Below are 12,991 nucleotides of genomic sequence, written 5' to 3' on the forward strand. Positions count from 1 at the left end.
CTGTATGCGAAAGCGAAACATGGCAACATTAACAAACACAGAACTAACACTGTTCAGTCCTACTTCATGCATGTGGCAAGGACCGCAGCCACCTCATCCTTTGGACACACAGTGCCTCCACGGTGTCATGCTAGCCCCGAGTGAGGCAGCCTGCTCTCCTCTTGAGCTTCGCAAATCCTTCCCTCTAGGGTCAGATCTTGTAGAGGACTGAAACTCTCCTCCCTTCTAAGTCAGACATAGGGTTTAGAAAAGTACACAGAACTGGGGCGCCTGGGTGGTGCAGTCGGTTAGGCGTCCGACTTCAGCCAGGTCACGATCTCGCGGTCCGTGAGTTCGAGCCCCGCGTCAGGCTCTGGGCTGATGGCTCGGAGCCTGGAGCCTGTTTCTGATTCTGTGTCTCCCTCTCTCTCTGCCCCTCCCCCGTTCATGCTCTGTCTCTCTCTGTCCCAAAAATAAATAAAAAATGTTGAAAAAAAAAAAATTTTTTTTAAAAAATAAAAAAATAAAAAAAAAGAAAAGTACACAGAATACATACACTGATAAGACATTTAGAGTCCTGGATAGATGTGTGAAAAACTATACCCCCAAGTATCATATATGGAGCCTTTGGCCCCCTTGAAATTTATAACTCACCCAAAATCTTCTAATTAAAATGAACTACTTTACAAACTAGTAAACCAGATGGACAGAACCATCCACCTGCCCCTCATCTTTTTCATTTCATCTCAAGTGTTACTGCTTCACAGAGAGGCCCTCCTGGGCCACCTGAGATAAGGAAGCCCTCCATCATTCTCTATCTTAGTCCCCTATTTTATTCTCTTCTTAGAATCTGTCACTATGTGAAACTATTTATTTGTTTACAAACTATGTTTTGCTCCCCGACTAGAAGGTATGCTTCACGAGGTCAGGGACCTGTGTCTTGTTCAGTTTTGTGTCTCCAGCATCTAGAGTGGTACCTGGCACTTTGAAATCGCTCAAATACTTATTAAATAGAAGGTGACATTTTGAAACCGCCTGTCACCAAGTGTGGATCAATTAGTAAATACTATTAAAGCAGCAGGGACTCTGTTATATAATTTTGGGCTGTCCTCTAAAACAATAGGAAACTGGAAGGACCCATGCATAGGAAAGTAGGGATCAATGAATTCTCCATTGTATTTGACCCACATTTCAGTCACATCTAGTACTGATACATCTAGTGTGACAGGTCAGGTTCTCCAAGAAGCAGACTCTGAGATGGAGACCGGCATGTGGAAAGTGTACCTGGGGAATACTGTCGGGGTCAATGTCTGTTGGTGGAGGAAAGGGAGGGAAGGAAGCAGACAGAAAGAAGTCGGGCTGTAATGCAGTCACCATAAAGGCTCTAGCCAGGTGAGCTGAAGCTAGGAGGGCTGCAGAGTTAACCCAAGCTGAGGCAAGAGGGTATTAATACACCTGCATCCACCAGGAAGGGGGTGTGACCCAGGCCAAGGCAGCTTTCTTCAGCAGGGCAATTCCCAGCTGCTGAGGGACTAAGTCCTTCCATCCCAAAGGGGCTGCACACAATGGTACTCACCCATAATTAATTTTATCAATAGAAAAAAAAATCACTGGTCCCAAACATATAGGCTTATAAACAGATGGTCCAAAATAAAGAAAAAACCCTGAATTCTATTAGTATATCATAAACCCACCCATTGGTGTTGATGATGTCTTATATAATCACACCATTTCAAGACACTGGGGGAAATATGTGACAGAAGTTACCTCTATTATTTACTAACTTTGAAGATGAAAAGGAAAAGCAAGTTTAGAAATAGGTGCAAGTAAAAAAAGAAAGAAAGAAAAAGAAAGAAAGAAAGAAACAAACAAACAAACAAACAGATGCAAGTGTATGTCACTCTTTAACTCATCTGGCATAAAAATGCAGAAGAGCTGATGGTAAACACTTAACATTAGTAGAATAACTCAGTATTTCCCAAAGGGTGCTCCACAGAATACTATTCCAGAAGATACTGACAGGTGTTCCACATGTACATGCCCACAGAGACAAGATTCAATAAGCAATGAGTTGGGAGAAACTGAGTTAAGTCTAACAAGTTTCTTTATTGCAGGACTTCTCAGAGCCTTCACTTAGCATTAATTTAGTGTATAGCATTCCCCAACTTACTTTTCTCTTGGATCACTATGTGTGTTCCATAGAACACATCTTGAAAAATGTTATTCTAACATAATTTTTATTACAAAGATGCTTCTGGAATGTGAATTTGTTTTTAACGCCTTGTTTTTCATCGAGTGCTGAATTAAGTGGCACTGGTGCTCAAGCTCCTGACATTTTCTAGAACTGAGAGAAACTTGGCTTACTGGTGACCATCAGGTTTCCAGGATGGGGTTCTTTTCTAGGTCACATAAACACACATACATATACATATACACAGTCATTCAAAAGGGCAAAACAAATATCTAATGCCAAATTAGGCCACAGCTCCAGAAGCTTCAACTTCAACCAAAGAGCTTTGGGATATACCTGAATGTTGTAGCAAGCTCTCTGATGAACATGTTTCTGTGGCTGGAAATCACTCTCCACACCCAGAGACCTGACCTCTGTCCCTGAGGCACAGGTGTCAAGCATTCCAAACTGAACAGTAGCAAATGGATACCAATCAGAGGGAATTTCTTGGTCTGATCCAAGTTCTAGTTTGTATGACAAGCAATGGGGATGATCAGGACCTTGAAGAAAAAAGCAAATGATCAAAGGATTTCAATGGCCGTTGAACATTTCTCCTAAGCATAAGAAGTATCCATCCCTCTCCTTAATAAACAATTCTGTTAGCACTATAATGAAAGTGGCATAAATTCCATTTAAACAACATACCATCAAAATTCACGATTTTGCACCAACTAGGGGAAATCTATCTGCATTTTATAACTACTGGCTTTAAAAGAAGTACAAACTCATTACTATATATATGATATATTAACTCCTAAAGTGTTTTTAATTAAAAGCATATTAAGTTTCTTTAATTACATATGACTAATATTTATATTAAGCATCATTATTTGGCTATAATATACATGGAATGTGTTTAAAAAAAAACCTCTTTCCCTTAAGTAGACTGAATAAGCTCTTACAATAATTCTTAACTTATTCATTTTCTCACCACTGTTTCTTAATAGATAATGCAAAGGTAAACTTCAGCCCAAATTGGGTCACATCATTAAAATTTCTAACTTTTTAAAGTAAAGTTTACAAAAATTGCATTACATTTTGGAAACTACTCTAGGCCAAGAATTCTTTTTTCAGTAGAATGGATTATTCTTTACTAGGGTAATTCTCGCTCACCCTCCAAAAGCTTTGCCTGGAATGGATGTACAGTGTAGAGATAGGCATATTTGCTTTCAGTGCTTCAATCTAATATTTGTTTCCACTTAATTCCATTTGCCATGTATGGAGCATCTAGCCTCTGCTAGGCCAGGCTCTGCGCCAGACCCAGGGACATTGGATATACGCAACGATTTTAAGTGGGGCCGTGTAACATGTATGTATGTGTGTGTGTGCACGTGTTACCATAGAGTAAAAAATATATATGTTTTCAGTGCAATCACTGTAGTAACTCTACAAAGTTGTGTGATTCTGTTGTGTCGTCCACAGCACCTACATACCCAGCGCAGCTATCTTTACTTAAATAAATGTATGAGATGACAGTTATTTGAAAAGCCAGATTAAATTACTTTACCACTGACATACCTCAAGAAAGAACACTTCCATCAGAAGATAGCTCTAGGCACAAAAACAAGGGTTTAAAGGATTCCACTTAATTCTTAAAAGATAAATTGCCTTTCACTCCTTACAACCTGTTCCTTGTAGAGAAACTAATAGAATTCTAAGGCTGTAAAAGGCCTTGAGAAGTCATCAATCAATTAACCAACAGCTGCTCATTAGCCATCTCCACCACTTACATGTAGCGCAGGACAGCCACGGCCTCTGAGGTGCTCTAAGCTACACAGATCACTGCAGGCAAGTGAGAACTTTATTCACACACATACACACCCAGGGGAGATTCCATAATCCATTACCCTTTCTAGTCTGCAGTCTGCAGCAAGGAGGCAGTAAACTTATTTAAACTTAATTCAGGCACTCTTAGGTCCTTTATGGCACGGTGGCTAAGAACACAAACACTGGACCCAGATTGTGCACAGCCCAATCCCAACTCTGCTAATTAACAGCTGTAATCCTAGGCAAGTTACTTGGTCTGTCTGAGCCTGTTTCCTCATCTAAACACGGGAGTGATGAGGGGCGCCTGGGTGTCTCAGTCGGTTGAACGTCTGACTTTGGCTCAGGTCATGATCTTGCAGTTCGTGAGTTCAAGCCCCGCGTCGGGCTCTGTGCTGACAGCTCGGAGCCCGGAGTCTGCTTTGGATTCTGTGTCTCCCTCTCTCTATCCCTTCCCCACTCATGCTCTGTCTCTCTCTGTCTCTCAAAGATGAATAAACGTTAAAAAAAATTTTTTTTTAATGGGAGTTATGATGTTGGTGATGATAACATGAACCTTACAGGATTGTTCAGAGGATTAAACAAACCAGTGGGCACACGTGGAGCATGAGAGCCATGGTATACTATAGCTGTACAGAAGTGCTGGCTGCATATGATTACTTTGCAAAATGCTCTTCAATTATAAATCCACTATTTTTATTTAACTACTACAATTTTGATAATGAAGGGACCATGAATTCTATACTTTCAGACTGGAAATGATATTGGAGATGGTCTAATTTGATAGTCACATTTTATTTTTTTAATCTGTCATATTTTTTTAAGTTTCTTTTGAAAGAGAGAAAGAACGTGAGTGAGCAGGGGACGGGCAGGGAGAGAGGGAGAGAGGAAATCCCAAGCAGGATCTGCACTGTCAGCAAAGAGCCTGACGCAGGGCTCGATCTTACCAAACGTGAGATCATGACCTGAGCCAAAACCAAGAGTTGGACACTTAACCGACTGAGTGCCCAGGTGCCCCTGATATTCACATTTTAAAGGAAAAAAATTCTTTTGGAACTTTTGCACTCGAGATTACTCACATTGAAGACCTAGTAGTATTCCAAAAATGTTAGCAACAAACTTTTTCTACCTGCTTTCCTAAAAAATTGGTAAAAGATAAAGGAGAGCATTTTTCCCTTCAAGTTTTCTGGCATGTTTTTCCTGGCTTTTTAAAACTCTAAATACTCTACAGTGTTTAATCACACACTCCCCCTTTAGACTTTGATCTCTGTGCAAAGAGGTATCATATCTGTCCTTAGCACAATGTCTGGCACATTTAAGGCTCAAAGGATATTTGTCAAATTCGTGAACAAATGAATAGAAGATAGAGGGACATCAGGTTATCTATCTCAGTAGTTTCCAGCAGGGGGCACTCTAGGGCTTTGGTAATGGTTACTCTCCAAATTTCGGACTGGGAAGGTAAATCACAAACCACCTCGGTCTACTAAGTATATGGACGGTCCTTCTTGAACTAAAATATTTCACATCTGAAAGTGAATTGTTGAGAGTTGGAGGGAATGAATGGCAGGAGGATGACACAAGTGGGGAGAGGGCAACCAATGTGCAGATGACAGCATGAAAACAAGCAAGCTTTCTCTAAAAATTGGTAACATGGGAAGGTAAGAGACAGATATATTAATTGGCACCCCCCTTACCACTCCCACTCCCCTTTCTAATTCTATGCTCTCTGCACCTCCTGTGACTAACCAGTGTTCCCATCTGTCCTCCCCACCCCACCCCCACCCCCACAAAGGATGGGGCTACCAGGCCATCCTTTGCTGTGAAATCAAAGACCTGCCCACTTTGTTAAAAGAATATTAAGCACTGGCATGCTGGTAAAAGGCCAGTAGCCCTTCCCACCTCCCTTGAAATCACATGGAAGTGAAAAGGAAAGGTCAATCCTGATCTCAAAAACTCACAGGAGGAAAAGCATTATATATATATAAACTAGTAGACTAGTTCATATATTCTTTCAGTTTCCAGTTTTAAAATATTTTTTTCTAATAGTACTGGTTGTTCAGAAACTTGCTTAAAAAGGGTAATGTTTTAAAGACTTTTTAAAAAGATCCTATTCTTTAAACACCCAATTGATTTAAAAATTGTATAGAGAACTAGAGATGCATTCAAATAATCTGCTACTCTTTGCATGGCCCGTGAGCCAGCAGCATTTGTATCACCTGAGCAGTGTGGGATTCAGGGGACCTCAGTCTACATTTAAAAAAATTTTTTTAACGTTTATTTATTTTTGAGACAGAGAGAGACAGAGCATGAACGGGGGAGGGTCAGAGAGAGAGGGAGACACAGAATCCGAAACAGGCTCCAGGCTCTGAGCGGTCAGCACAGAGCCTGACACAGGGCTCGAATTCACCGACCGCGAGATCATGACCTGAGCTGAAGTCGGACGCTTAACCGACTGAGCCACCCAGGCGCCCCATCAGTCTACATTTTAAAAAGGTGATTCACAGGGCACCTGGGTGGCTCAGTCAGTTAAGTGTCCAACTCTTGATTTCAGCTCAGATCATGATCTCATGGTCATGAGGTTGGGCCCAGCATTGGGATCTGAGCTCAGAGCCTGCTTGGGATTCTCCCTCTCCCTCTGCCTCGCCCTGGCTCATTCTCTCTCTCTCTGTCAAAATAAATAAACATTTTTTTTAATAATTCAAATTAAAAGCGATTCACATGCACACAAAAGTTTAAGAAGCACTGTCTTAGGATAAAGATTTCCTCTCTGCCCCAACTTTACTCTTTCTACACTTCTTCACAGGCAAATTGCCAGGCACCCTCTCAGTCTTTGCATTACCCTCCCCACCCACATGGTGAAGCCACATGACAGACCACAGGATCACCAGTGTCCTGCTCCAGCCCAGGTTCTCCCTGCCCCTCTAGACTGCACCTGCCACAGCCCCCCTGCCTTTTGTCTAGGCCCCCTTTTGGCCCACAGATCTGATCTGAACAAAGCATCTTTGATCCCAAAGGATTTGTTCTGTGAATTATCACCATATAATTGACTGGAATGCCTGGTGCTATGACCGTCTTCTAGAATTCCTGAAGGCCAGCCTCTCTGGGAACATCCACTCTTGTAACTGTTCGTAGCGAGCTCAGCTGCTAGCAAATGTGGGTGGTAGGCAAGAAAGACTCAAGGAGACCCAGGGACACAGAGCAGGGGGGGAAGGACCTGTGCCTAGAGGACCAGAACAGGTGTCACAGCAGAGCTACCAGGTCAGGGGTTCTCAACCCTGGCTGCATGCCTTTTACAAGCACCAGTATGTGGGCCTCACTCCCACAGAGCCTGATTGGTCAGGATGGGGCCTAAATACGGGTCTGTTTTTAAAGCTCTAATGAGGGGCGCCTGGGTGGCGCAGTCGGTTAAGCGTCCGACTTCAGCCAGGTCACGATCTCGCGGTCTGTGAGTTCAAGCCCCGCGTCAGGCTCTGGGCTGATGGCTCGGAGCCTGGAGCCTGTTTCCGATTCTGTGTCTCCCTCTCTCTCTGCCCCTCCCCCATTCATGCTCTGTCTCTCTCTGTCCCAAAAATAAATTAAATCTCTAATGATTCTAAGGACTCTAATATGCTGCCAGGGCTGAGAAACAGATCTTAAAAGGAGTAAAGAGAGGATCCCAAGTGATTTCAGCCAATGGCACTATGGATCACCTATTCACCAAAGCCAGAGCCCTCAACCTCCTTGCACCCCTTCTGTCCCCCATACCCACAGGTAATCTGTCCTTTTCATGGGGGCACCTCCTCTGAATTTCTCACCCATCCCTCACTCCTTCTGGGCGCTCCCACTGCCACTGGCATTGTTCATCAGGCCTCCCTATGTCTATAATCTGCTCCTGAATTTCTCCTCTGCATTGTATGCCTGACTTCCTAAAACAGAAAGGATGGTTGAAACATGGATGATTCTGTCACAGTAGAGCCTGAAAACACTCCAGAAGCCGTGCTGACAAACTCCATACCCCAAGGCATGGCTCACAGTGTCCTTCCTGCCTCAGTCCCAAAAGATAACTAAGATCCCCCACCTACATGTCTGATTCTGCTTTTTCTATCCCTGATAGAATCCTACTGATTCTTCCACACCAGGTTTAACTCTAGTGTCCCCTGCAGTTTATCACTCCTTTCTCTGGAATCCCTACTATATACACTTGTACATGCCTAGCATACAGCACACTTCCACATAGTGTATTTTCATACTTGCTTCCAGGTCAGTCTCCCCTACTAGGCTGCTACATTTCTGGAAGTGGGAAGCATGTCTGCATCTGTCTCCCAAGCACCCAGCACAGAGCCAGTACCTACAGGAAGTTTGTGGAATGAATGGGTCTTCTTCTCAATAAATTCTTGGTGAATGAATCAATTAACTATACCATTAGCTCTGGGAAAATACAGGTTATAAAAATACAGGATCATTTTCACAAGAACATTTACATGTTGTTCTGCTTCCAAATAAATGATTCCTATGGGTTCTCACTTTGAAAAATAAGCATGGTTGCCCTGATTGGGTCTAGCAGGAGTGTCTGCTCTGAGGCAGAACAGCTGGAATGGGTTCTTTGTGAGCCTGTCCCCTGTCCCTCTTGACCCCACCTGGACAGGCCAGCAGGATGAGCCCCTAGTGCTCCTCTCTGAGGCATAATCAGGAGTCAGGTTATCACCCAGACATCAGGAGACATGTATGGGTTGAGGAGATTACAGTAGGTATTCCAGCCTGCCTTCCTCTCTTTCCCTTTGCCTTTAGCAAAATAAAAAGCAATAATATTATGATTTCTATAACCCCTTTCATCTAAAAGTAGCACAGATGACTTTGAGAATAGATCATTTGGAACTTTGTACTCAAAACTTCAAAACTTGTTTCCCTAGGATGAAGATAACCTGAGAATGGTTTTAACTTGCTTCTCCAGCAAAGTTATAAAAGGCAGGAAACACCACCTCTGTGGATTGTGTCACGGAAGATATTCCCATCACACAGGAGTTGACCAGGAGGCACCACTAGAAGCCATCCAATGTGACCATGCCACCCCATCACCACCTCACCCTGCCTTAAGCCTGAGCTGTCCTTGATGTTCCTTGGGACTAGAACCATAACTAATATGAGTCATGAGAACACTGCAGAGCAGAATTCGCCATAAACCGAGAAGTGGAGGCGGTGTCAGGGAGGACGACTGCGCAGGGGCTTCCCTTTTGCACAAGGGCCTGGGGCTCTTCAGCCACCCAGCTGTGTCTCTCGCCTACTGGGCCCTGTCCCTTGCCCGAGCTACAATCAGAAGACAGGTGTTAAGCCAGCAAACTGCAAGTCAGACAAGGTGGTCCTGCACTCCCCAAACACATGGTCCATGCTACCCCTCAAATCCATCATAGTCTGGAGCTTGCTCTTCCTTCCCCCAGAACACTGCAAGGCCTGCAGAGCAGGGTCTCTCAACCCTGGCACACATCAGGTTCACCTGGGGAGCCCTAGAAACATACAGGTGCTTAGGCCCCTCCCTCAGACATTCCAATTTAATTGGCATGGAGTAGAGCCTGGACATGAAAATTATTTGAAAGCTCTCAGGCTATCCTAACATACAGCCAAGTTTGAGAAACACTGCTATAGGTCTGCCCCAAATAAAAATGCTTCTTCTGAAATCCACAGCCTGAAGGGTCCTAAAATGAAATTAATTTTCCCTGAAGGACTAGACCAGCTGTGAACTATTTAGAAGCAGGGATCAGATCTTATTTATCTTTAGCCCTGGCACCCAATGTGGCACTTGGTTTACCTGATGTGCTCAGTAAAGGTTTGACTGAATGAGTGAATACATCAACTCAGATCCCCCAAATTAGCTCCATAACCCAATGTTCTGCTAGAAATAACTGGACTAAAACAGGGAGCAGCCTTAATTTCAAAGTTTGCTTTTTTGCTCTATTATATACACCCACAACTAAGTTACTATTCTGAAATAAATGCAGTGCTAGGACTCTACTTTTAAAGTTCTGAATTTCTAGATTCATTGTTTTCTTGGCAAGAAAATTTAAAAATTAACTGAATTTTTAATGCTTGGGCTGTTGTCTACTTAATTCTGAAACAACTAGCCAATATGGCCAAATTAATTCAGCCAATGAAATCAATTTGGGTAAAACTGAAAGGCAATCTTATTTTGAAATAGGAGGGAATAAAACCTAAGGAGAATGTGGTACTGGCTGAGAATACAAAAAAAGTTCAGGTATATTCACAGATGAGAGATCTTTAAAGGTTAATTGGGGAATCTTAGCTCTGTGAGCAATATTTTTAATATTTGAGGTTGGTGGTTGATGTCAAAAAGTCCAACTAGAAATTTTCCCTCAGTGCCACCATTCACAACAAAATCTTAGCTTAGGATTTTTTTTTATGGTATTAAAAAATTTGTTTTAAGGTAAACTTATCTGGTAGAAATAGGCACAGAGAACAAAAATAAATCAGCTGTTTGACTAAATGTTCCACCTCCTACCAGGCGATATAAGCAAGGCATCAATGGACTGAAGTTATCTATCTCAGCCTGGTTTCAACCCAAGGAGACAAGTGAAAACGTTTAAGCTATTTCATGTGAAAATCAACTTGGGGTATTAAATATTTACTTGAATTTTTATCAGGAAGCCGGTCTATCTTCCATACCACGGCCCGGTAGGCACTCTCATATTTTGCTGACCCCACAGTGACCTGTATAACAGGTTCTGATTCAGGTTCATGTAAACTCCCTAGACATGCCCGGCGGTTCATTTTGGCTTTCAGGGACTTCTGCCTCTGGAGGTTCATGGTCCAGAGGGCCTTGATCCACTGTGATGGGACAGGAAAGTGTATCATTATGTTGTCACAGGACCTCAAGGAACTGGCAGAGGAAGATCTCTGAGCCAATGGGGCCATGTTGACAAAGGCCTGAAGCTCCACATACGCCCCCTGGACAACCACTACAGACTTCAGGGAAAAGGGAAGATCCTCCCCGTTATACAAAGTCTTAAAACGCATCAGTTCAAACCGGCAGGCATCCAGTGGTACAAACTTAATGATTCTTGATTGCCCGAATTCTTGTGCTTTCACACACTTATGAAAATGATAGTCGAGAATATCAATCCCCTTCTTTTCTGGGTCTTTTTCAAAGTAGCGATCATTTCGCTTCTGCAGCTCAAGGTCATTCAAGGTTAAAAAGCATTCTGTGTTCCCATTTACAAAAGAGAGGCAATAGATCTGAGTTATGACAGCACTTTCAACCAATTTTCCTTCTTCTTTAGTGATTTTGCCCCAAAAGTTGTCCACAATTTCTAGGGAAATTTCTTGTTCCTCATAGTTCTTTTTTGGTTTTGAACTAGCTGGCAGCTTTGTCAGCTCCTCCTCCACAGTAGTCAGGAAGTCAAGGAAATCGTGGTACTCTGTGGACCCCAACTTCAGCATCTGTTCGATGTCTGGTTCATGAACTACTTCTGTCTTAGAATGGTATTTCCTTTTTTCTGTGTAAGACACGTGTTCAATCTTCACAGTATGGATTTTTCCTGCCACACTACAGTTCTCAACTTTTGGTTCAGAAAGCCTGCAATGTGGATCGAGCTGTAACTCCTTAAATGGTTTTTCTAACCCCTTCTCATAATACATTTGCAAAATTCCTCCAGGTAAGACTTTTAGAAAAATTGGTCCCCACTGACGGGAAGACATCATGTTCTTCTTCTCGGGAATTCTCAACATAAAAGACCATCCGGGTTTTGGCTGACTCCTGAAGAGCATGGGGGGGACAAAGGAAGAGGCAGTGTCTTCACCATACAGAGACTGCATAGACAAATTTCCATATGAGTCTTGGTTCTCAGCTGATTGAAGATGTTCAAGCTTCTCACAGATATAGTTGAGTGAACACTGATTTAAGCTTTTTTGATCGATAGGCATCTCTTTGTCTCTTGGTGGGTAAGCCTTTCTGCTTCCTGAAGGGTCAAAGATGAACTGGGAAGCACTGCCTTCATCTTTCCAAAATGGACTTGAAAAAGCACAGTCCTCCCGAAAATACTGAAACTGGGGAGTATCACTTTGAAACCCTAGGCTTTCAGCCTGGGGAGGGCTAACTTCTTCCAGAAGACCCACTTTGGGAGCTGGATGTGTACATGAGTGGTCACTGGGTAAGGAAGCATGGGATAAACAAGTTGGTTTGCTAGGCAATAAGGAAGAGCCTGCTCCTGATATTGTAAGTGGACTGTTTGAGGATGATTCTGGGATAGGATAAAGCATATGAGTCCCTGCTTTGGGGATGCCAGGAATACCTGGGAAGTCCTTCGTAGGTGTAGAAAGAGGAGAGTTACTTGGAGGTCCTGGACTAAAGTAAAAGTCTATGATGGGAGAGGAGAGGGGGGTATTGCTGGCAGAGGAAGATCCACTGGGAAACTCCTTAGCACCAGAGAGGTTCAGCTTAAGTCCATTTGGCCTACAAATGCCTTGATTCTCCAGAGGTAAATTCTTTGACTTTTGAGAAGATTGAAAAGCAGGGTCATCATCAAATGTGACCCAGTTGCCTGGGTTTGTGGAACACATCTTTGGAATCAGATTGTGGTCTTGTCAATGAATCAGATATGGTGTCTGTTAAAGGAGAAAGAGATAATAAGAATATTAAATGAGGAGGAGGAGAAAATTCCAGTTACTTTAGTTCTGAGAAATAGGTGATTTAAAAGCAACCAGGGGCACCTGGCTGGCTGAGTCAGTAGAGCATGCCACTCTTGATCTCGGGATCATGAGTTCAAGCCCCCATTCTGGGCACAGAGCTTACTTACAAAATAAATAAATAAATAGAATAAAATGTTGTCACAAATAAAAGTTAAAAAACAAAAGAATAAAAATAAAAGCAACAAGATTTACAGATTGACTGAGTTCAAATAAATGCTTAAGAACTGTAATACTTCTGATGGCTAAATGGATTTTTTAAAAAAATGCAAGATCTAACCATATGCTGTGTACTAGAGACTCATTTGAGATTTAAGGACACACTTTCAGTTGAAAGTAAAAGGA

The 12,991-nt window shown here is 42.7% G+C and overlaps 1 protein-coding gene across 5 annotated transcripts in view; it reads right to left on the reverse strand.

Annotated features, from left to right (window-relative positions):
- STON1 (stonin 1) overlaps window positions 1–12,991 on the reverse strand; it is a 51,894-nt gene that overhangs the window by 3,043 nt on the left and 35,860 nt on the right. For all 5 annotated transcript variants that reach the window (XM_058684155.1, XM_058684158.1, XM_058684157.1 and 2 more), the window contains exons 2-3: window positions 10,591–12,565; window positions 2,507–2,709 (exon numbers count right to left, since the gene is read on the reverse strand). In XM_058684155.1, coding sequence (XP_058540138.1) covers window positions 2,507–2,709; window positions 10,591–12,520 — 2,133 coding nt within the window. In that variant the 5' untranslated portion in view covers window positions 12,521–12,565. The remainder of the gene's footprint in view (window positions 1–2,506; window positions 2,710–10,590; window positions 12,566–12,991) is intronic.

Source organism: Neofelis nebulosa, chromosome 9 (genome assembly GCF_028018385.1).
Source record: "Neofelis nebulosa isolate mNeoNeb1 chromosome 9, mNeoNeb1.pri, whole genome shotgun sequence".
Classification (NCBI taxonomy): Eukaryota; Metazoa; Chordata; class Mammalia; order Carnivora; family Felidae; genus Neofelis; species Neofelis nebulosa.